General features: G+C 40.3%; 1 protein-coding gene across 1 annotated transcript in view; it reads right to left on the bottom strand.

Moving 5' to 3' along the window:
- The window catches only part of LRCH1 (leucine rich repeats and calponin homology domain containing 1), a 163,285-nt gene that overhangs the window by 17,498 nt on the left and 120,336 nt on the right, over positions 1-25,451 (bottom strand). The window contains exons 17-19 of the mRNA XM_018569435.1: positions 23,255-23,364; positions 21,939-22,076; positions 20,184-20,261 (exon numbers count right to left, since the gene is read on the bottom strand). Of these exons, the coding sequence (XP_018424937.1) occupies positions 20,184-20,261; positions 21,939-22,076; positions 23,255-23,364 (326 nt within the window). The remainder of the gene's footprint in view (positions 1-20,183; positions 20,262-21,938; positions 22,077-23,254; positions 23,365-25,451) is intronic.

Raw genomic sequence — 25,451 nt, 5'->3', positions numbered from 1 at the left:
TAGCTAAGGGAGAAAGGGCAGAAAAAAAGTGCACATTGTTTGAAATTACACTTCTCGTCTAGGTATTAGTAAGGGGCTTAGAATTAGGGCCCATTCACCCCAGCCCATAGGACTAATGCGTGCATTACTGCTGCACGCTGTAATGTGCCTTATTTTTCTTCAATTTAAATTTTTTATTGAATATTTTCAAACATACATAGACAACAATATATAAAAGAAAAACAATATTATGTCAATTATAAACAGCAGACAAAAGAATAGAAAAGGGGAAAAGAACCTGCACAAGTAGACGTATCTTCCCAGTGTGAGAATGAGGATAACCCATTGTCAGAGCACCTACAGTAACAAACGGGGAGGTCAGGGCTCCATGTTCCTCACTACCCTCTATATCCGAAGAAAGCTCATGAAAATACCATCGGGACATGTTTCATAGAAGGCATAAAACAAAAACACCAATCCGACAATGAACGTAGGTTTAAAACACTAGAGTGTTCTAATCAGGCATGTGGAAGAGAAGAAGAGAGCATAAGAGAGGAAGAAAGCAGAAATAGGGAATGCAGAAAAAGAGGGTAAGGGAGAGAAGAAGGTGGTGGGGGAGGAGGGGAAGAGAGCAGGGAAAAATGACCGAAAGAAAGGACGAGACACCAACGGTGTCTCAACACTAGGACAGTAATCTCCCGCTGGGGTATACGCAGACACTGCATACCATACTCACTACCATGACCATTGGACAAAAAGCTAGGTCTAAATTAGGGTCCGAATCTATGCCTTGCATACAACTCACCACTCACAAAAAGCCCCCAAGGTGCCCAATTCTTAGAGAATCTGTTAAATTTATCCTGCTTGGTAAAGTGAAGTTCCGCCATCTTTAGATACGTAATCTACCTGGTCTAGCCATTCCAGTACTGTAGGGGCACGAGTCTCTCTCCATAACCTAGATATGAGTGACTGTGCCGCATTAATCAAGTGTTTATGTAATGATTTTGTGGGGCCAACATTATTCTGGTCTGGGATATGTAGCAAATAAACTGCAGGGGTACATTTCAGGAGTCACTCCCGTGATTTGGCAAATCAGATCGTGTATGCATCTCCAAAAGGGTTAGAGCGAAGCACATGACCAAAAAATGTGCATCAAGGAGCCCAATGCAGATACACATCTCCAACAGACCTTGAATAAATTGGAATCAATCTCATCCGAAATCACCATACCCAGCTCCTTCTCCCATTTTACCTTCAAGGCAGTCATACGAGCAGGTTTAGGTTCTCTCACCACAGTATAAAATCCAAGAAATAATATGTCTAAATGAACCTTTTCCGGGAACAAGCTTTTTCAAAGGGTGTCAAGTCTCTAGCAAAATTGGTCTTCTGAATTGGATAAGTGAGATAATGCCTGACTTAAAGATATGTCCACCAAGGAATGTGACCCATCTGGGAAGAAGGAGCTAGGTCGGCTTTGCTCAGGAAACATTGATTTTTGAAAAACATCTGTGCAGTCAACAGTTCAGATGAGGACCATCGATGTAGAAAGTCAATCTTAGAGCCCGGTGGGAAGTCAGGAGTGTCTTTCAATGGTGTCAGTGGGCAATCTACAGAAGTCAAAACATTTTTACATCTCAGGCCTGAAAATGCTGTTAAGGAAGCCCCTATTAGAGGGTGAGCATGTAAGCTTTTGGGACGAAGCTTATCAGAGAGCCAGGTTACTGAAGACAGAGGTTGGGATGTCCAATCCTGACCCATGGTGAAATCACCTTTAATATGTTAATCTATGATCCTAGTAATCGGAGAAGCGATATAATAAATATGGACATCCAGTATGTCTAAGCTACTATTACACTTGGATGCCTTCAACATGGTCCAAGCCAATATAGGATGCTATGAACTATGGGGTGAGTTAATTACACGCATCCCCATAGTTAGAGCAGACGTGCGTCATTGAAACTGTCACACATCGGCTCTATTGATCGGGAAGTGAGCAAAAACATTCCGTTGCTCACTTGCCGGTCATCTCCCTGCAGAGAGAGGTGATTGTCACCCACACAGGGATTCCCCTCCCCCCAACTTTGATTCTCCAGCACTGACTGGAGGGGGATGGACGGGGTGAGCAGAGCCCGCAGTCAATCAGCCAGGGGGATAGATCTTGATAACATTGTCGCAATCCGTCCTGGCTGTGGCGCTATATACTGTGCCCGCTATATGCTGAGTTTTGGGTCACAGAAGGACGTTAGTCTCGGCAACACATTCGTTTTGAGAAAGGCTGCTCTACCCAACCACGAGGAGGAAATGTCTCGCCATTGTTTGAGATCTTTTCTAATTGAGGATTGAATGGGCAAGAAGTTGAGACGAAATAAGTCTTGGGTGCCGGGAGTTTAATCCCAAGATATTACACATGGCAGGAAGTCCACTGAAACGAGAACACATGTTTCAAGCTCGCAATAATATCCTTTGGTGTGCTCAAGTTTAACACCACTGATTTTGAATAATTGATAGAAAGATTTGATAATTTGCCGTATTCCGTAAAAATTGTCGTAAATCTGTGTAAAGACTGCTCAGGGTTCAGTTAGAAAAAACATCATATCATTGACAAAGGCTGCAACTTTGTGTTCAGTATCATGTATCTTAATCCCATGAATTCATGGGCCAGCATGTACCAGGCGTAGTAATGGCTCTAACGTCAAAATAAAGATGGTAGGCGACAAGGGGCATGCTGTTCCCTATCTTAAAAGGTGGAGATAAACACCCCATGGAATGTACCCTAGCCCGAGGATAAGAATACTCAGCTTGGATGTAATGAGCTCTATGATGTCATTCATCTTGAGACACCTGCGTCGCAACACACTACAGCTCACCACCACATGATATGCATTGCAGTGCCCTGCAAAAAAAGTGCAGCAAGACTTTGTTTCTCTCCTGTTGTAGTACGTTGCAATCCATCCAATTTGTATGGGCTGCCTGACACAGCATTCCTCAATGCACAAAAGCATTTGCATTGGTGTGCAGTTTAATGAGGTTGCATTACATTTTAGGATTAGTGTGAGGGTGATGTGACTGTCAATGAAAGTGTTGGAAGAAGATTCAGATCTGAGGGCTGCTGCTCTGCTGTTTGTTGATATCCAGTGTTGCAAGTCTCCTGCTCTACAGGCCACGTCCCTCTACTTCCTAGTAGACGTCTCCATAGTCTATTGTGCTGTAATGTGCAGGTGCAACGAGCAGAACTCGGCCTGTTGAATGGGTGGGATCATTTAGATCAGGGATGGCAGGCAAAATCTGTACTTTGTTTTAAAGTGCACTTTAAGGGTTCAATTTAAAGGATGGAGAACATCAGAAGAAAATGACATGTTTTCTAATAAACTATATTACATATACTATTTCTCTATGAGTAAGCCGGAATGGTGTAATGCGTTAGAGGGTTGAGTACGTGCGGGGAGGAAAAGTATGCATTTGCTCCATAAATATTTTTTATCTTCAGTGAAGACCATAGGAGTGTGGCTATTTCTGGATTTGGATGCTATAGTTGTTGGCGCGTTTGTTTGCCAGCAATTGGTATGCAACCACAGTGCAAGCCGGTTCTGGAATTTGAGCGGTGTTTGCTGTGGACTGCCCCATACACGATTTGTATGTTAGTTTATGTCAATTTGAATGTGTACAGTTGCGTTTAGATGGAAAACGCAGTGTTTGACAAGAAAAAACTGCATTGGATCTACTTTGCATGAAGTTCAAACACACCTTAATGGGACATGCTGCATCCAAAGAAATGCAGCACAACACAAAGCAAATCAAAAGCAACTGTTTAAGTGACACGTGTACTGCTCAATTAAACTCAATATGAGTTCACTTGTTTTTGAGATGCGTTCCAAATACACGTCAAATGCAGGTACAGGTTTTGGATGACATGAGCCCTTATTAAAGTTGCTAAAAAATAAATGTGGCTTTTTGCAATGCGACAGCCTGAAGGTGTTGTTGTATTCACTGTATGTGTACAGAATTCCCCCCAAAATAATTGTGTGATTGGTTCGATGCTTTTGCCAGATGTCTGCAATGAGCTGCAGCTCAAATTATAGGCATACTTTTCGATCAGACAAGCGCTAAGGCCCATCGTTGCAAATTTGCAAAAAGCGTTTACATTCCTTTAAGCAAGTTTTCTTAAAACAGATATTGATGACAGATGCAGCTACTGAGGGAAATTATATTAATTTCTGCAGAACAGAGAAAGCTATGAATCTGCCACTAAAAAAAAAAATATTTTTCAACCAAGCTAGAGTTCTAGCATATTAAAAGTTCTCTGGGCAGTAATTAAATAATTTACATTCTTACCATTACTCCTGCATTGTATGTGATAAAGTAGGAGTGTCCGTTCATGTTCTAGCCTTACAGAGCTGATAAATGCACCGCCAAATGTTGCAGGACCGTGCAGAAGGTTTATTACTCTATTAGGTCATTCCCAAGAAAAACTACCACTATATTCTTCACCATTTTATCTATGTCCTGAGGTAGGTATTAATGGTTTAGGTGGGGAGAGAATTAATTTTAGGAGTCTACTTTACAGTTAGGGATATTTTGGATAATAGGGGCAATTTCTGTCTTCAAAATTCTACTTTATTTGTTGTAGGTACAGAAAACCTTTGTATCAAACACACCAAAATCTACAGGTTCAATGAGAACTATCTGCAATGCCCGTTTACAGCCTGATTATTAAGCACAGTCAGTTTTGCACTGGAATCTGACAGCTGATATTTATCATCTGATTTTGTACCTGATCTGTGTTTCTAATGATATAACAGTCCACTCCACATGCTCAAAAAGTTGTGTATTTTTTCATACTGCGTCCAATTATTTTAAAAGCAGGGTAACATTTTTCTGCATTCTGTTTTGTTGATATATCCATCATGCTTCTCTCAAATACTGAGCAGGAGATGGCTGCTTTAATTAGTGGGCTCCTATGTATGTCTTTGTGTAGAGAAAGACACATTTCTATTCTTCACTACTCCATATGAAAATGTCCCTATTGACGTCAGTTCAAATGGTTATACAAATAACAAGCTCTCCTCATTATAAAGGGAAAATCCAAGATCACCTTAATTAAATCATTTCGTTCTTTGTTACAGTGCACAACAGGAAACCTGTGACGCAGCTTCTCCAACAAGCTCCAAGCAGAAATTTCTTGGAAACACTTCACCACAGTACGGGTAGACCAATCGGTTTAATTTAGGCTTAAAAGTGCTTTGTTTACATAGCACATGTGCAGTGAATGTATTTAGTAAAAGGTATTTTAATATTAATATATCACAGTATAGACCAGGGGTGCCCATACTGTGGATCGCGATCAGTGGTAGATCGCGATGTCCTCTCCTCCTGCCCGTGGGTCTTCTCGTCTAGATCCCCATCTGTATGCAGCGGGGATCCGAGGAGAGGGGAAGGGGCCGCTGCTGCCAGCGGCGGGAGGGGGGGGGGAAGGGGACGAAGGACGGAGCCGCTGTGACTTAACTAGGGCCGAGCGGTGAGGAGAGAGAAAGAGACGCTCGGCCAGGATCTGACAGCGGCGCCTCTCTCTCCACTCAACCGCTCGGCCTTAGTTCTGTGACAGCTGCTCATTCCCTGCTGAAGTGCTTCTTTGACTTCTCCTCGGATCCCCCGCTGCCTCTGCCCGGGAGATCCAGAGGAGAAGCTGAGTCCCCGTGTGCGTGGCCGAGCGGCAGAGGATCGATACATATCAGCGATATGTACTGGTCCACTGTGCAGAACAAACACTGGAGCGATCAGCTGATCACTCCAGTGTTTGTAAATAACTGGGGACACATAGTATTATGTGTCCCCAGTTATTAATGAACAGGATGTGATTTAAATCACGTCCTGTTCATTCAGGAGTTTCTCAATGGGGAGAAGCTCCTCCCCATTCAGAAACTGGATGATAGTAAAATATTTTCTGAATGAATGGGAAGCCTCTGTGCTTTCCATTCATTTAGAACAGAGGCTGCAGAAAAAGAGATTGAGGACTTTGTGTCCTCAATTTCTTTTTCTATTTTAAAAGGGTAATATAAGGAGGCTGTTTAGACCCCAGATATTTCACCATAGCCTCCCCAAGAGTATAAAAACATGAAATTAAAAATGTAATAATAATAAAAATTGGTAAAAAATAAAAAACAATCCTGGAGGCAGGGCGCTGGGTGACATCACACGCGTGTTGGGGGGGGCACGTTTTTTTGTTGCCTTGGGCGCAAAAGGAGCTGGCTACGGCTATGCTCCCATGATGCTTGTGCGGCTGCCGGCTGAATGTGTCAGACGGAGCAGATGGAAAGGGGCAGGACACTTCTCGACATGTGCAATGTCGGCCACACGAGCTCCGCGGGAAGACAGGACGCCGGGGCCTCCAGGACGCACTGGAATGTAAGCCGGCCGCCTCCCTGCGTTCAGGGGCAGGAGGGGGCGTGGGGTTGTATTGAAGTCAATGGCACCGCAGCCATGCTCCCCGCCGACAGTGTGATCGCCCGCACCCGGAAAGCAGGCACATCAGTGCCTGCATTCCGGTCCAGCGCGATCTGCAAAAATAGTGCTTGCAGCATTTTTGCGGATCGCACTGGACTGGAACGCAGGCACTAATGTGCCTGGGGTCCGGGTGCAGGCAATCGCACTGTGGGCGAGGGGCCTGCATGCGGTGCCATTGAATTCAATGCACCGCCACCCCTCCTCCCGCCCCTAAATGCAGGCGTTTTTTCGTTGGTAGATCTCATTGAGCTTGTCATTTGGAAAGTAGATCTCCAGACGAAAAATTGTGAGATAAAGATACACAGCAAAGCTAATGTAATGATAGATTTATAGAAGTGGGGATGCTTTTAGACTGAATTTTATACATGACTTACCGTGTTTCCCCGAAAATAAGACAGTCTTATATCTTTTGGGGCGGCAAAAAACACACTAGGTCTTATTTTCGGCGTAGGTCTTATTTGAATTTTTTTTAATGTACAACAATCCACACTTATTAATGTAGAAAAGTCTACATGTATTCATATACAAAAATATGGTGATCAGGGGTGCCGTACCTTTCCAAGAGCAATTTGCTAAGCAATCGCTGGCCAGAATGAGCGAAGCGCACTTTCACTATCGATTCCTCACAGGCAGAGTGCATTTGGTATCACTCCGGCTGTGACAGGAGCCGGCGCTATAGAGGAGGCATCGGCTTATGCGGCTCTGCTCCGTCCAGTGCCCCTTTGCTTCCTCTAGCGCTGGCTTCGTTGGCACCGCTGATTCTCTCCCCCTTATGCCACCACCGGCCCTGGAAATGGTCACAACTAGGTCTTATTTTCAGTGTAGGTCTTATATTTTAGCAATTCCCAAAAGTAGTACTAGGTCTTATTTTCAGTGTAGGTCTTATTTTCGGGGAAACAGGGTATAAAAAGACACCCCATTAATCTGAAATTGGCACCAGTGTTTTTTTAAGAGGAGTAATATTTTACAATAGCACATGTGTATAAATGTGAAAAACTCCACTGTAATTTAAAACATTACTGGTTTATAAAGATGTTATATTAATAAATAAATAATATTACCAGTTTAACCTACCTTTCCTTTCAATTAATGAACAGTACCTGTCACACTTAAAAAAAAAAAATGTTGGGTCTATGTCTACACCCTTCTCTATATAATACTCATAGCGCAACCTATACAGGAAGAATAGGGAAAGATACTATACACTGAGTGGCCAGATTATTATGACCACCCCATCAGTGTAACTCCATGAGATGACTTCGTTGGGCCGCCTCGTTACTCCACGAGATGTTGAAAGGTGATGCAAGGAATCTGACACTGCACTGTTGCCCTTTTGTTGTCTTGTACCGTCTTGCACTCTCCGTTCTGCCCTAACATTGACTGGTCGCTGACGGCCACAATTCGCACGTTCAGACCCAGATTTTTGGCTGATAGTCCAGTCTTTAAACACGTTAACAACAGCTGCTCTTGAACATTTAACGAATTCTGCTGTTTTGCCGATACTCGCTCCAAATCGTGTTGTTTACCCATATCTTCAGAAAAAAATCACTTCTACTGCCGTGGTAAACAACCTGCTTCCCTATTTATAATGGTCTGGCCTCTAGCAACTTCAGCGCAAAATTATAGCTAATTATAGCTAATTTGCCTACAAACGTCTGGTGGTCATAATAATCTGGCCACTCAGTGTATATGAGCTGCTTGTTGGAGCATGGTAACATGCTTTAAGCATCCAATCTTCTCCAGATTTTCTGACTAGGCACACCGATATACTAAAAAGTATTTTTTTTACAAAATTATTATGAGTTTCGGGGTAATATTTTTTATGCGTGCTATATAACAACAAAAGCAAAAAAATGCATACATAAAAACAAAATATCTATCTACGAGAGGAATTATTCACTAGGAGTAAACTGAATAGAGACAATAGACACGGCTTTCCTTATGATGTAAAAGATGGAGGATTTCCCTGTATATATTTTGGATTACAAAAGATAGCCATGGTACAGAAATGTCGAGCTTGAGATGCGTTTGATCAGAATGATACAATGTCAACGACAAGTTAATGTAGCTAGAAGGAGGACATTATGTAATGTATTACTTCTATAAATGTATTCCCCAAAGTTTGGTTTTTGGCAGCACTCCTATTTTCCCATAATCTGGATTTGAATATGCTGGAAGCCTTCAGCAACGTCATGCAATCTAATCCCCCTTGCTGCAAACAACATCTTCTAAGATGAAGAGTGTTCTTTTTTTTTTTTCCAGTCAGGCTTACCGGATGGCAAGCTGGCGTGAATGCTCAGGGACTGTACCACATGTTTGTTTTTAGAGGTGGGAGTTCCTTTCAGGGAGAGCTTGTGATGTCTGCTTTCCATCTACAGCTATTAGGAATCAATAAAAACCTGATTGTGAACTGTATTTTGCAAATGCTGACACAAACAGATAAGTGAAGACATGTATGTATAGAATATGTGGCTATGTTAGTTTTGTCAGTCTGAACAATTTAACTATTGTCATTTGATTCATTCAATTTAATTTCCACTTTAAAACTCAAATCGGAAAGATATGAATCAAACATGCCAGCCAAGCTGTCCAGGCCAAACATAGTTTAACCCCTCGCTGTCCGCCCATCTTAAAAATAAAGGCATACACTTTGCAGCGGGAGGACGTACATTTACATGATTGTGTTTCTGCTTGCGGGCGTGCATTAATTAACACTCTGCCTCTGAGCTCTCGCCCCCCCATTCATTAGTATTCATATATCAAATCTTTTCCGTTTGTAGTTCTGGCCAACACTGTACCCCCTGTACAACTGTACTCTGGCCAACATTGTATTATACTCTTATCAGAGGAATCTTTTTCCCTAAGAACATTATTTTGCATTTAGAACCGTTGAACTGTATTTTCTGTTGCCTTGACCAATCTTCCAACAATGCCAAATCATGTTCCATCTCACAAACATCTCCATGTGTCATCATCAGAAAAAAATACCCTGACCAGCAACCCTTCAAATATATCACTTACAAAGAGATTAAATAGGACAGGACTTAGTATAGAGTCCTGTGGTACACCACTAGTGACTGTTCTCTGTTCTGAATCAACCCCATTTACAGTGCCACTCTGATATCTATCCTTTAGATAACTAACCACCCAAGAGTTAACTCCTAGCTTCGACATGTTTATGAGATCAAGCTTTGTTAACAAGGCACATTAATAATTGGGTTGTTATTGAGTAGACTTTGAATTTAGAGTTATTGCTATGTGAGCAAATAAAGAGACTCTAAAAATGCTTCAGGTCGTCTTCCCTACGTTGCTCCCGGTTACTCATTATTGCAATCTCATGCTTGTGAGAGTAGCAGTCAGAGGGATTTGTGGGCAGGATGTGCCTTATCCAATCTTACTATGCAGACAGCTACCCAGAGGACACATACAGAGGAGTGCCTTGGCACTCTTAGACACTAGGAAGTGCACTGTGACTTCTTTGGAAAAAATTACCGGAAAAGGTACGTTTTTCAGGCTGGTGCTTAAACTCAATTAAGCTTACCAATATTCCAATAAAATAGGAAATGTTCACCTTCTGAGTTCAGTTCTCCTTTAACGAACTTTGCGGCAAGTTTCTGAACTAAGTGTTGGCAATATGGAAGGTGCTGCTGCCCTACATGCATGTTTTGTAAAGTAGCATTGATTTCTGCTTTAAGTCTGACCACAGGATTGCTTCCAGGCTCCACCCACTTTCATGGCCTTTTAAGACATTCTTATTTTCTGCTTTGCTCCATTCACTGCCTCCTGGAATACTGGATATGCAATAAAAATAAATCAATCAATGAAAGTTTGTTGAGGTACAAAAACTAGCGGATACAAAATTCAGCCATTATAAGGGCCTATAGGGGGCATAAAACGAGAGGCTTTTTTCTGTATATATAAGTTATACATTAAACATCAGTTAACCATTAGTAGTAGAAATGTAGTTATTAATAACCTTCTTACACATTGCCATAATATTCTATGTCAGCTCAAAATAAATGATATGAAGGTGATGATTTGCGTGCCAAAGGTTATGTGCCTACAAACTCCAGTACTAGTAATCCAGGCCTGGCCCTGATACTGGATTATTATATTTTTAAAAATCCTGCCTTACAAACACAACACATTGCCTACTTAAATGGCCTGCAATAAACCACACATTCTTCTTGGTCTGCCAGCTAAAAGATCTCTGATTCCATGGTAGTTTGCAATGCAAGCTTCTGTCCTCCTTCACCAAGGTGCACACATGCCATCTAGTGTCATTTTAGCATACTAAAACAAAGGCATGCTCCATGTGTGTCTCTCATTTCACCATTCACCAGATTTCTAAGACCTGGGCAAAAAGGTTCTGGTAAGTTTTGCATTTTGGGGCTGTATGGGACTTTAGGTCTTTTGGGTCCTCTCTTGTCAGTCTGCTACTTTTCCTGACTTTGATGTTACCCATCTCAAATTGCCTGCTGTTGTATCACTTCCCCTGCTCCGACTATTGCCTGATTAATGGACGCTACAGCTTTCTTTAAATTCAGAACTCTGCATTTAGTTACTTGCTTGCAACTTTAGCTGCAGTCAGTGGGACAAATCCAAATGCTGCAAACATGCCCATTTGATGTAGAGCTCACCAATCAATATTCTGCAGATATCAGATGTCTGCAAGTAATTACAGCTAAAGGCAATATAGCTATAGTATACAGTTAGTCATATACTGGCCAGACAAAGCAAATAAGAAAAAGAGCACTTTTTTTTTTTTTTTTTGCTCACTCTGCTGCACTAGGCACTGGTAAAGTTCCACATTACATGAGATGTTTAACCAAATACATACATACTGTATAAGCTACCTGCAGAGTACAGTGTAGCATAGTATATGCATACACCAGTTTAACCTCTGTAGAATAAATAGGTCACCCCTTTATTAAGCAAATTAAGAATGTTCCACAGCAATAAAGTGGTACCTAAACAAAATAATTCTGTTTTCTCATCACAAAGTGTTAGGTAGTCAAAATGTTTCAAAACGTGGGGCATGGTTAGATCTCGGTCAGATTTGTATAGCTTCATTTGTCATTGCTGGCAAGATTCTTCCTCACTTCCTGTCCCACCAACTACAAGCATATTGCTGCTGTGAGCTGAACTTCCTGGTCCCCCTCTCAAGTAGACTTTCTACTTTTTAATAAATGTATTAGGGGCTGGCACCAATGTCGCTGACTGCCTTATGGATTTCCATTTCAATGTATGTTTTATGTCATTGTTTGACATAGCCCTTAGTGTGCCATAGCTACAAGTAGTACTCAGTAGGTACATGTTAACAGTCAGCATTACCATGTCTATCCTGAAGGTGACAACACAAAAACATTAAACTATAACCTTGTTACAGGAGAAAAAGAAAAGGTATAAGTGAAAGGATCAGGTTTCCAATGTTCAGAGAGGCAAAAATAGAAGATTTCCATTAGCCTTAAAATACTTTTAGCAAACAAGAAATAAATGTCAGCTTGTATGCCTCATTCTCTCCTTTTGCTATTATATATAGTATGTGTTTAACGTGCTGAAAGGTTCCTTTTATTCATGCTTTGTAAGTTCTCAATGCAGCAATGGAAAATTTACAACGTAGGCTGACCTGTATTAAATGAGCTAATAGTTTGTTAATGTAAAAGTGAACAAAAACCCTTTTTTTAAATTGTTTAGAATAATTGAAATCATCTATAAACCAGTACAAACAACAATCCAACCTATTTCAGCATTAACAAACTACCTGAAAACATCTATTCATCCTTTAATATAAAACTTTTTACTGCCCTCTAGTGTATCAGTGTGATACAGCTGAAGGTCATCTTCAAATAATGGAATGTATGGCTAAAAATGGATGATTTTAAAATTGAATTCTAAACCAAACCAAACTTGCTGTTTGCGTTAATCTAAAACCTTCCCACCTAAATGCCACTGCAATCCATGATTGCTTGCTAGCTGTACTGTCCCGTACAAAATAGGCTCTATCTTTAAAATAGTTCTGGTATAATGTTTTATGCAGCTACAAAAGGCAATTGCATAACTATCTTGTGCAGGACTGGTGCATTGCAAAAAAAACAGTGTTAAGTTCAGGGTCATAAACATTTAGGCATATTTTAGGATACTGTGCATTCTGGAAACATGTTCAGAAAAATATAATGTGCTCTAATCCAAGCAGTATTTATATATGTAACATATGAGCTGCTAAAGCAGGTGTGTCTACATGTTAACACTAAGACCTCATGCACACGGATGCTGTGTGCCTAAAGCCTTAAGAATCGGAAGTAACTTTGTGGTTAGTGCTATATACCCTTTAAAGTGACATTAAACCCTCAGATTTTTTAACATAAAACAATAGTGTAATGTGTGCCTTACTGTAATCCATGGTTGTTTCCCTTCTCTTTGCTGCTCTTCCTTTTAAATCTGTATCTGTTCTCATGCTCTGCAGAACTTCTGTTTTGCAGCAGACTGCCTTGTCTCAGGAATGGATACACGGTGTCTGTGTATAAGTTTCTATAGGCTTGTAACCTGAGCTAGCACTACAGGAAGAGGCCCTGAGCTGAAAAGGGAAGTTCTCCCCAAGCATGAGAAGACATGAGGATTTAAAAGGAAGAGCAGCAAAGAGAAGGGAAACAACCATGGGTTACAGTAAGGCACACATTACAGTATTGGTTTATGTTAAAAAATCTGAGGGTTTAATGTCACTTTAAGCCTAAATCAGGGCTACCCTCAAGTCCTCCTCCCCTTACCTTTTTCAGCCAATTATGTGTGACATCAGCGTCGCTCTCTGCATCATTTTACTGTGTGCTGGGTATCGTGGTAGTGCTAATTCAGGGGGCCGCTCTATATAACAGTATTTTATCAGTCTTCTGGGTTGAATGATGCCTGGCATTCTTCAGCGTAGACTTGTAGCAAAAAAGCATTACTCTGGGAGTACAGTGCCAGAGAAGAGGTGAGTATAGCAGACAGTGCTGCAATTTGTAAAACGATATAAATAGCTTGGAAAACAATGTCAAATTCTTAAATGCACATAGCTTATTTTAAAAGGTCATATAAAGGCAGTATGGGGTAACCCGACAGAAGACAGCTATAGAACCAGGACACAAATCCTCTAAGTCATCCACTTACCTGTCCACGATTAATGGAAAACTTTGCTGTGGAGCATCTGGGTGAAGAAGCTGAGCGACAACCAGTGGCCCCACAGCAAAGATCTCTGTGAATCATGCACAGTGGAGAGCTGAGGGGACTTGCATGGAGAGGGGAACCTACATTTGAAGGATAACTGAACTAAATATAAAGTTATTCTTTCAGAGTTCACAGCAGTGTGCAGAGCGTTAATTCAGAGAGCAGAAGCAGCGAGAGAGAGAAGATCACAGTAGGAAGATCACAGTAGGAAATACACAGAACAAGATTAAAATTTAAAGACCTAGCCTCATCATCCTCCGCCTGAAACAAAATCAACAGTTTGGGACTTTTTATTCGATCAAAAGGTGTAAGTTAATTGTATGTGCATTTACACCGAACAAAGCATGGCATGTCTAATGGCAATGTATGAAAGCACAAGTGATTGAATATAACCACAGGGGTTTTGCTAATTTCCAGAGAATTCTACACTCCAACAGTGCTTACACGTTGTTTACAGAATAGTGAGGGAAATTGAAATGTGGTTTCTTCAGAATATTGCAGTTATATGTCAAGCAATCCTGATTTATTGAATGATTCACCGAATATCACACAAAATACACCAGAACACTAAAAGGATTACCGTCTTAAAAAGCCAGCCGTGGGTGTACAATCAAGGTCTGTGATTAGAAAGGCTTTTATGGGCTCTGCTGACTGTTGTGTTTTGCAAAGCATTATAAACAATAGGGTATTTTGTAAGCAGGGATAAAATGTATTTAATAGATTATATGTAAATTGTGTTCATAAATCTCTTAGGGTGCTCGTTCACACCAGTTGCAGTGTGTTCCGCCTGATTCTGGCCAGAACGCACTGCATCGCATTGCAGCCGGCTCACTTTTTTGTGGGGCAGGAGGGGGCGTGGCGAGCCATTGAAGTGAATACCAATGTAGCCACGCCTCCGGCCGCAATGCGATCGGCTGCACGGGATCGCAAGGCACATTATGTCTGCGGTCCGTTCCGGTGCAGTGCGATCAAAATACTGCAAGCACTATTTTGATCGCACTGCAACGGACCGGACCACAGGCATAATGTGTCCTGTGATACCCTGCGGTCGAAGTGCGTGGCTACGGTGCCATTCACTTCAATGGCCCGTCATGCCCCCTCCTGCAGAGTCCTCAATCTCTTTTTCTGCATCCCCAGTTATAAATGAACAGGAAGCCTCTATACGGAGTGTTCCTGTTCATTCATAACTTGTGGAGATAGTATATTTACCATAACCACAATCATGAATGAACAGTAGGTGATGTAGATCAATTCCCATGCATTCATAATTGGGGACACAGTAAACATACTCTGTCCTCAATTATTTACAAACACTCAGTGATCACTGAGTTTTGTACCCGCTCTCCATCCTGACTCGCTTTTACAGGAGGCTGAGCGAGTGGCGCGGGGAGGAGAGCTCAATCGCCTCTGATAACTGACTCCCCTGCCAGCCCGGCCTCCTGTGAGAGCTGTCTCCACCCCCACACCGCCGCTCTCCTGTTCTGTCACAGGAGGCTGAGCGGTGTGGGAGGAGAGACGCCTGCTTCTCACATCGCTCTCCTCCCCGCACCACTAGGCCTCCTGTGACAGTTTCTCTCCTCCACGCTGGATGCTGCGCTGTGTCAGAGGGGACACAGAGCAGCACCCGGTGGGGAGTAGAGAAACCAGGGATGTACCGCAATTTTGGCCGAAAGATGGCTTTTCAGTGCATCCCTGGTATTTTTTAAAAAGAGCTTAAAAATAAAACATTAGGTGAAATTTATATCTGCAGTTTATGAAAAAAAGGTCCAAACAAGTAAGAGAAGATGCTGAAAATTCATACTTATTTATCACGCTGAACATTCACCGCATTATTGAATGGAAATAATACAAATCAGTATTTAAGTTTAGTACTATTATTTACACAAAAAGAAGCATTCTCTAATAGTAATTGAGCTTACTTATAAAGAATGACAAACTGAATAGAGTACATCGGCTTTTAATGTTTGATATTTTTTTGAACAAACCACTTTTCATATGTTTTAGAAAATAGTGATCTTAAAAGAAGAGTACTCTGAAAACTCAAACTATACTCAGTGATCTCTGCATTGCAGCCAAAAGAAGTGTATTGAAACCACTCTACTTAAAAACTGCCCACTCCATAGTAGCAAAACTTGTGGGCCAAAGAAAACACTCTGGACCAGTAAACAGAAAGTGGATAGATTTCCCATCGACTACTAGAAAGCGGAGAAGTTTTTTTAAACGGTGACCAGAAAGTGGGAAACATTTTATGAAAACCAAACATTCTAATTTTACAAATAGGGAAATGGTAGAACCTAAACCTCGTGTACCACAGAGTGCTCACAGCTGTCACAATAATGCTGCAGTACAAGCTTGTTATCTTCTACACAGAACGGCATCCCACTACACCACATGTCATATGTCATTACAAAAGTTTGCATACATTTCCCATTCTTTTTTTTTGGAATACAACCAGTTCTCCACTATATAAATCTAAAGACATAATTTTGCCAGCAAACTAGTATACCAGAATTATATACTTTCCATTTATATACAGTACTTGGGTTATTTTATTTCTAGACATGATCCTTTCCTTGAAGCATGGGGGAATTGCAAATAACAAAAAGTCTCCCTAAATACATATATGATTCCCTGCATCCACTCTCCTGAAGCAAAGATCTCCACCTATACATCTCCCAAGGTGACCAGGCAGCTTCTTGGCACACTGGGGGAATGCATCTCTCAATCCCTAAACAAAAAACTACACCCCAAAGGTTAGACCCTGCTGAAGACACTTCTGCTCCAACATCATAAACACTTGCAGTGAGTGTAACTTGTATTGCGGTTAAGAACGTACTACAAACAGACCTGGTCAATGCCGATTGCTCTGAATATGCGTAACAAGGTAGGCCGAGTAGTGTTGTGTTAATTTAGGAGTTACTTTTTTCTTGTTCTATCAAAAAATCTGATGGAGTGGAATCGGACACTGTGTGTCATTTATTAACCACTTGCCGTCCGCCCGGACGGACGGCACTGCAGCATTGGTGGGTTGCCGTCTCCAGACGGCATTTTTTTTCTCCTAGCGGGGGCGCGCACGGGCAAAAAAGACCCGGTAGATATAAACGTAAATACGCGTCCGGTGCACCAGCGCGCGAAAAACACAATGCGCTACACACGTTACATATCGCCGCGAACGTCGCAGTGTGAGCAATCATTTTAGGGCCATCAATCACTGATAACACTAAACTGATGAGCGGTAACAGCTTTTAAAGCGTCGCCTATGGCCAATTTTGGGTATTATCGTTTTTTGAGGTTTCGCGCGCGCACGCAATTTTAAGGCTTGACATGTTTGGTGTCTTTTTACCCCGTCTTTTATATTTTACCAAAAAATTGGGAATAAATGTTTTATCATTTAATATAGGGGAAACAGTTTGGTTTTTTTTCGGTAAATTTTCCTTAATATAGTAAAAAATTAAACCCGTAGTGGTGAATAAATACCACCAAAAGAAAGCTCTATCTGTCCCTAAAAAATGGTATAAAATTAATTTCAGTACAGCGTTGCATGACGGAATAAATGTCAGTCAAAGTACCGCAGCGCTGAATACTGTAAAATGGCCTGGATGGGAAGGGGGTTTAACACCACGGATGTCAACTGGTTAAACAAATTTGCTACTGTGTGTCATTTAGTGAGTTTTGTTTCTACTGGCCTTAATTTTGATGACATGGTCACCAAGGTTCTAACATGGGCTCTCCCAAAGGGGAAAGAATGAAGTCATCCTCATATCTTGCGTTTTATCTATCAGTTTTGTTCTGTTGGCTGTTATGTCCATGTTGGATTATTTATGTTGTCTATAGCCCAGCAAACTATTTGTCTTTAAACCGCAGGGTAAACACAGGGTTACCCGATAGGCTGCATCAATTACTGTTGCCCTCAATCCTCTTTGTACCCACATGTCTAAGGCATTCTGCCACTAAGGAGTGATGGGACACCAACTTCACAGAAAAGCTCTCAAAATCCTTCAGCAAAACTGAAAGCTGATATTGCTATGTTACAGGAAACTCACTTGTCACAATCTGATATGTCCCTTATGCACAAGCCCCGGGCAGGGACAGTCCTTGATGTCCCAGCTGAGGGCCACAAAGCCAGAGTAGTGACCCTCACTAACAAGTCACTGTCTTGTCAGATCTTCAGACACTGTTGCAATCCAGATAATGGCAGATGGTCGATTGCAACTATACTCATAACCTTCCAAGATACTGACTCTGATAAACATTTATGGACCCAACCAGCGAAACCAAACTTTCTTTATATCTCTATTCAATCAAACATTTCAGTACAAGCATTGCAGTCTTCCGCTTATTGGGGGAGGCATTAATGCTGTGGAACATCTCCAGCAGGATTGCTCTTTGCCCACACCACAATCATCTGGCACTTGGGAATGCAAGATGTACTTTTCTCTACTTTTCTCTACTTTTCTCAGGGAACTTCACAGACACCACAAATCTCTTGATAGAGAATCCATCCAGTATTCTCAAACTCATACAGTGATGTCCAGAATTGATATGTTTCTAGCTTCTAAATTCTTAATTCGCAGCATACACTCAGTGGCTATATGTTGATCTCCAATTGCACGCCTGTGTTAATTACATTCCAAAGACTGGGACTTGGAGGTCTTCTGCACACTTCTCTTTTGAAGATATGTTTTTGTCACAGTTTAAAAACCGATGGACAAAATACTGTGGAGGGAATTTATCAAAATTGGAGCAGAGATAATCGGAAGCAGTTGCCCATGGCAACCAATCAGCTTGTTTGTTCAGAAAAGCTTTGAAAATCAAATATGGAATCTGATTGGTTGTCATGCACAGCTGCTCCAGATTCTGTTTGCTCCAGTTTTGATAAATTCCCCTCTGTGAATGTAATGGTATGCATGTTTCTGAACCTGTTTTCTTCTGGGGGGCATAAAGATAGTTCTACAAAATGTTAGCTTATGTGACCACTCAGGAAAGCAAACCTGTAAAGGTTTGTTGATGCTTGCCACAAGGACCCTCCTACCCCACTGATGCCAATAAGTCTAACTGGTTGACAGTCAAAGAGATCTGTGACTATTGGTGGCAGCAATATGATGCAAAGATACGTTCAGTTAGGTACGGGAAATTTTTTTAATATGGCAAGAAGGCCAGTCGTCTTCTAGTCAATATTGCCAGAGGAAGGCCCCCCCTCCTTTTATTTAATGCTTTTATGTTTGCTATACTGCTTTTTATTATACACTGGTGATTGATGTTTCATCTAGCTACAATAAGTGTTCTTTATTGTTTGACTCGATTACCTGTCCCTTTGTAAGTACAGGTGCTACTTTATTGTCCTTTTTGTATCTTGTAAAAAATACAATAAAAATATGTTTTAAAAAATAGTAAACCTAAGCTAGGCACTAGGCAAAATGTGTTTTATACATTGGGTGTGCAAGTGAACAAAGCCATAAATCACAGTTCACACCCTGCTCACATTTTATAAACTGCTTCCATTTCACCTCTCATTTTACATTGAAAGTGAAACAAATTTCCAATTTGGCCCCCTCACTTGCATTTAACCCTTTCGCTGCAAAGCCCTACCACCACTGACACCACTTAACTCTATTACCTGTCCCTTTGTAAGTACAGGTGCTACTTAATGCTCGGTCATTTTTTACTCCTACTAAACACAGAGTCTGGGACATTGTTTACTCTCACTGAGCCCCGGGGACTTTCAATTCTATATTACTCTACTCTCACATAGTCGGCCCCCACTGAAGTCTTAAGGACAGTGACTGGTACTTTGTTTAGAAAGTTTGAGGACCCCTAATTTACAGTAATAAAAAGTTAAATCAAGTAACATTTCAGAACAAGCCAGAAGTGATCTTATGAAATCGATGATAAAATAACTGCTGATTTCAGTCTACTACATTATGTCTCACCATAAAATACCATAAATCAGTGTTTCCTGAGCCACCAGCTCATCAGCTGCCATTTTGACCTGTAAGTTTGACAGGTTTCATTTATCTCTAGAAGGATATTCAGAAACAGCTCAGATCAGTATGGTGGAGTGCCACTTTAACAGAAGCTTATCAGTCACATGACCTGGCAGTGAACTGAATCTGCCTGATGCACCTCCTCCTCTATACAGACCTTGGAGGTTCTTGAACAGAATCTTAGGAATCACTTATGTATAAACTCAAGAAATGCTAAGTTACTCATGCCTTTAAATATTTCTGCAGCCTGGAACTTTTATTTTTTTAAATGCATATAATATTATTGTATTTGTTACCAAGTTTTATGTGTATCCTCATCTTATTATGAAAATACACTGAGCGGGGAAATGCTAATCTTTGTTGCATTATTTGTCATGATAAACAAAACAAAGCATGGGCTGATGCAGAAGCCATGGGTATGATTCAGTAAATAAACTACTAGTAAAATACGATTTACATCCACATGCTCAGCCTACCTATAAAATACAACACTAGGCTTAATATTAAAATACTTACCTCTGGTATTCCCAGTTTTCTACATGCTTCTAGAAAATTCTCCACATTTCTCCTGCATTTAGCCATACTGAGTTTGGGCTGCACAAACAAAAATGATTTCAGTGTTATTAAACAATCTGGCACTATTGTCAAAGTTGTATTTATAATGTTCAGGTGCCCTTGGCGCATGTGAATATGCATGCCTTTTTTCTAAGGTATCCACCAATCTGTTTCCAACTATGTTATATCATTATTAAAGAGCAGTCCTGGTTTTTCAGTATTTGGCAGATATTTGCCTGAATAAGCAAAATGACAAATTATTTGATAAAAGCAACCCTCTGCCCACTTACGCTCACCTTCCCTTTGCTCCTGTGCATCCCATTAGATTCCTTAGGAAATACCTGGTGCTTCTGGGTATGAAAAAGCATATGATCACCTACTATTTTTCCCAAGATGCACTGCTCTGGCCTGAGCGCTTTGAAGCATGCGGGAGGAGGCAGCCATCCACCCTGTGTAAGCTCTGACATTACCTGACACCGAGCTTACACAGGGTTAGGACTCCTGGCTCTGAGAGTGGAAGAAAGCTACAGGGGTGCTTAGCGAAAGTGAGTATAAGTAGGTGGGGGAATTGTTCTTTTAGGAGACTCTGCACTATGCCACCTGACAATTTCATATATCTCTCAGGTACTCTGTTGGTGAGACATTGACATGCAAGGCAAAAATGAAAGGAAACATTTAAATAACATATAATTGTGCTTTAGGGCTTTCCTATACTACACTGCTACCCTATTCATTGGTCGCCAACTGTGTCAAAGAAAAACTGGAGCAGACAAAATCTGGAGCAGTTGCCCATGGCAACCAATCAGCAACTCTGTTCAGTTTGCTCATGTAAGATTTGAAAATAGGACAGAAAAGCAGATTGCAGTGCAAATCTGCTGCAGATTTTGTCTGCTCTAGTTTTGATAAATTCCCCCCTATGTGAGGTCTGGCCCATAAATGGAAGTAATTTATTTTATGTGACTGTTTGCTTTTTCTGACTCTCAAACTAAAAAGTTATATGCAGATAAAACAAATAAAAGGACATCATAATATAAATATAATTATTTAACATTTTACATAAGTTATGGTGACTGGTTCTTTTCAAGTCAAGAGCAGTATGCCTTGCCTGACTGTAAAAACAAATACAAAATGCAGCTTACAGGAAATAGTAAACCAGGTTAGAATGCTGATAATGTATTTGTCCTTTAAATTTTCAGCTTGTACTAATGTCTTTGCATATCAGTGCATTTCAGGCTAGTAGTACAGTGGTTAGCACTGCTGCTTTGCAGCACCTTCTACTTGAGTTTTACTCTGGCTGGACACTTCATCTGCACAAAGTTTGTATAACTTGTATAGTTTGTATGCAACAGTGAATTGTCTACAGAATGCTGCACCATTCCAGATACAGTATTGTAGGATATTTCCCTGGGGTACAGATGCCATTATTCTACTGCCATGACTTCACATATTGCACTAGGATGCTTAACTGGTAGTTATACCCTTGGTGAAGCTTTTCCATTGAGTATCTGAAAAAGGTGTGCAATAGCTCACCAAAACCTTGGTTTTCTGAAACTTTTTGGGTCTCCGCTAAGGAAGAGACTGCTATGGAGATGATGAGAAAGCCAACTGGAATCCAGATGCAGCCAATTAAACTGACCGCACTGGCCACTCCTTGTTCTTCAGAAGTAACATCTGTTATAAATCTGTACAGCAAAATACATTTGATTTTAGACTTACAACAGCTGGAGAGGGCACATGGATACTCCCTACTGACCGGGGGCGGATTTGATTCACTAAGTGACAGAGAACAACTCCATCCATCAAAGCTGATCCCAGCTCTCCGGGAAGACAGACCTTTAATCTGATTTCAATATTCTGGAACCAAAAGAACACAAAAGCAATCAATGTTTTTAAAGCTGTAAACAATATATTTATAATTGACGAATTGTATTATGACCTAAAATGTCTCTATGCCATGCCTTCTTTAGGTGAGGGGTATAGAAAGAAGAGAGTGCAAGCACAGAGAAGGTAAAGGTGTATAGTAGTAAAGGTAGGTGTGCTGTAGATGAGAGGGTGCCATGCCTCTGGTAATATGATCCTAGTGGATGTTGCAGTAAGGGGTATGTTGGTACAGAATAGTACAATAAAGGGTAAACATCTTTCTACTCTGTGAATACTGCCTTGGAGGATTGATTAACATAGCAGAGGGGGAGCAGACTATGTTTAGGAGTGCGTTTTCGAATATTTTCAAATACAGACTTAGGGGTCTATTTATAAAATTTGACACAACTTTCACCCAGGATTCACACATGTGTCAGCTGCATCAAATTAGAAATGTTTGAATCTTGTGTGAAAGCTGTATGAATACATTTATAAATAGACCCAGTGCTGTGGTTTGCAAAGCAATACAAAGCCGTAAACATTTTATGCCAACATTATCACACGAAGCAACACTGTAATGCAAATCTGCCCCAATTTATACATGTTTTCACACAAAATTTATGCAATTTTCACACAGCAGTCATACATTTTAAAATGGAATCCAATTAGAAAACATGTGAATCTTGGAGGAAAGCTGTGTGAATCTTCAGCAAAAGCATTTATAAATAGATTCCATAGTATTTATGTTGTTACAAATGTTTCTTAGAATGAACCTATCATTAAAATCCTCACCTTATTTGAATCAAAAGGGCACGTATCAGCATTATTAAATGGCGTTATGATTTAGTGTTGACAAGAAGCTCTTTGTTATAAGTAAAAACATTCTTGCTATAAAGGTTCCTTGTGTGACCTAAAGCCTAGACAGCTTGCATCATATGGTCAGTAGGAGAAATCAGGGAGACACAATTGAAAGGCTTACTATGTAAAGAGCAAATATAGCTAACCCCAATGTTTCTGTGCATATATAATCACCAACGAAACAAAAGTTCATAAGATTATTTACTTCAACCTGATATAGTTCACATATATAAAATATTTGAAAGGTCATAGTTCAATCTCAATGGTCAACACAAGTCTTCTTTTAACATATATATGTATTCTGAAAGGCTAACCTCACGCAGGTTTTCTAGGAGTTCTTTCTCCTCTCTCATCTGTTCAAATTTTCTTCGTATAGTAAACTGGGGATCCACTGACTCTAAATTCCTCTGTGGCCTCATGAAAACTAGGGAAGAACAAAGCGAATGGATAAGAAAAGCTATACCGTTATATAAAAGGATATGCAAAAGATGAGCGGACGTGTGAGAATGACATGGTGACTACAATGTGTGAATGACTGGGATGTGTACACAATGATAATGGTAAATCCAGCATTCGCACATGCCGTCATCATGAAGGGGTTTATGACAATTTCATTATTCATGTATATTTTAACATAAAAAATAACTGACACGAAGGAGAACTGGAGGAGAAAGTGCACAGTATAAGAACATGGAGCAGGAAATCAAAGTGCACAGAGGCCAGCCACAACCACACTTCTCACACTCCTATTACTCACCCTGTGCAAATACTTGGGTGGAGGGCTTTTTTAATTCTACATGTTATTATGCTGCTTTAATAAAGGAATTAAATGCAAAAGCAATGCTTAAAGTTTTCATGCGATTCTTATGAACTGCTGCTTACATTTTCATCCAATATATTCAATCATCTTTATTTATATAGCGAATTAGTATTAGATACAGCATAACCACTTTTTTTATATCTTCAACTAAACTTGAGAAGTCATTTCTTCATGGGTATGAGAAGGCAGATAGGAACAAAATATTTTGTACTCAGAGAAAGGGGTCAATGCTCTTATGGTTACTGTAAAACATAAGGGGGCCTGGGACAGAAACTAAATGAATGGGCCTATTTTTTTTTTATAAATCCAGGAAATACTTGTATGGCAGAATTGGAAGAGTTTAGCACAATAACAGGAATTTTAAGTTTCCCGACAGGCATTGGTGACCTATGCATGTGAGGGCTGGCATGCAATTGTATCTTTGCTACAATAAAGATTTTATAACATGTATGTGCCCCACAGTATTACTTTGATGGAAGACAGGAATTTTAAGAGTGGGAAATAATAAATATAATAAGGATTTTCTGGGGTTTTCTAAATCATAAAGGGAGAGATCTTTTTCAAGACGATCACAAAGTTCAAAGCTTCTTCCATACAATGGTTTCAGACTTGTTCAAGATATAAACACTATGACTTCTATGGCGAAGGATATGAAAAGCAACAATGTAGTATAACCATTCAAGTTATTGTGAGCTGCGTTTTGTTTTTAGAGCTTGATGTAAGGATTGTTACATCACGGCTATGGTCATTAAATGAGGAATAAACCCCATGTTTTGTTTTTTTACTTGTAATGGCAAATATGACCTTAATACCTTCTGTTTTAAGAAACTATTAACTTATTGCACAGTGGTCATTTTTAAAGCATGCCAGTATTGTCCTTAAGTTTTGCCATGGAGCACTATGTGCACCACTATTACACCCTTTAAGTTTTATTTAGCATGCCATTAGTATCCTTTATTATCCCCATGTTTCGCTGTGGCACTATTGAAAGCTTGAATTTGATTTTATTCAGCCCACTATTATCCCAAAGGTTTCATCACTGTGCACTAATAACACCTCGCATTTTGTTATATAAAACATTAAGATAAAAAAACTCTTTACAGTCTCCATGCTTTTCTGCCCAGTGTTAATGTTCAATTAATCTCATGATAGAAAATACAGAGAAGCATGGGGCAGGGGGAGCGTGTTTAAAAAAAAAAAATTCTCTAGCTGTCAACTATGCTATTTATACCACTACATATATTATTAGGCAGCTGGACATTGGCCTTAAAGCAGTTTCAAATTATTTCCTTCCTACGTTTCCCCCTTATTTCTTTCTTCCAAGACCTCATGAACAGTGTAGGGTATGATCTAGGTAACATTATGGCAGCTTATCGGCAGTTAGCATATTTCTTGTTTTGCTTGTTTCTTATTGTTCTCTTCCCTTATGTCAGTTTTCACATTGTTTATGTTTGTCTGTCTTCTGAAATAATTGTTTTTAACGTTTATGTTCTTTACACTGTTTACTCAATGTTTTTTAAACAGATTATACTTACTTGTAATGTATTTGATCATAACCATTAAACTGATCGTACAAATAAGTTATCCATTATCAAACTAACTTAACAAGCTAGAGCAGAAACTTTTGCAAACATGCTAGTTAGAATGGCATTTAGGTGACTTTAGGAATTTGAGGACATTTACACAAAGTG

The sequence above is a fragment of the Nanorana parkeri genome, unplaced genomic scaffold, assembly GCF_000935625.1.
Source record: "Nanorana parkeri isolate BGI_ZX_2015 unplaced genomic scaffold, ASM93562v1 scaffold1335, whole genome shotgun sequence".
Taxonomy (NCBI): Eukaryota; Metazoa; Chordata; class Amphibia; order Anura; family Dicroglossidae; genus Nanorana; species Nanorana parkeri.
The sequence above is the reverse complement of the archived record's forward strand: the minus strand, read 5'-3'. Positions and strand labels throughout refer to the sequence as shown.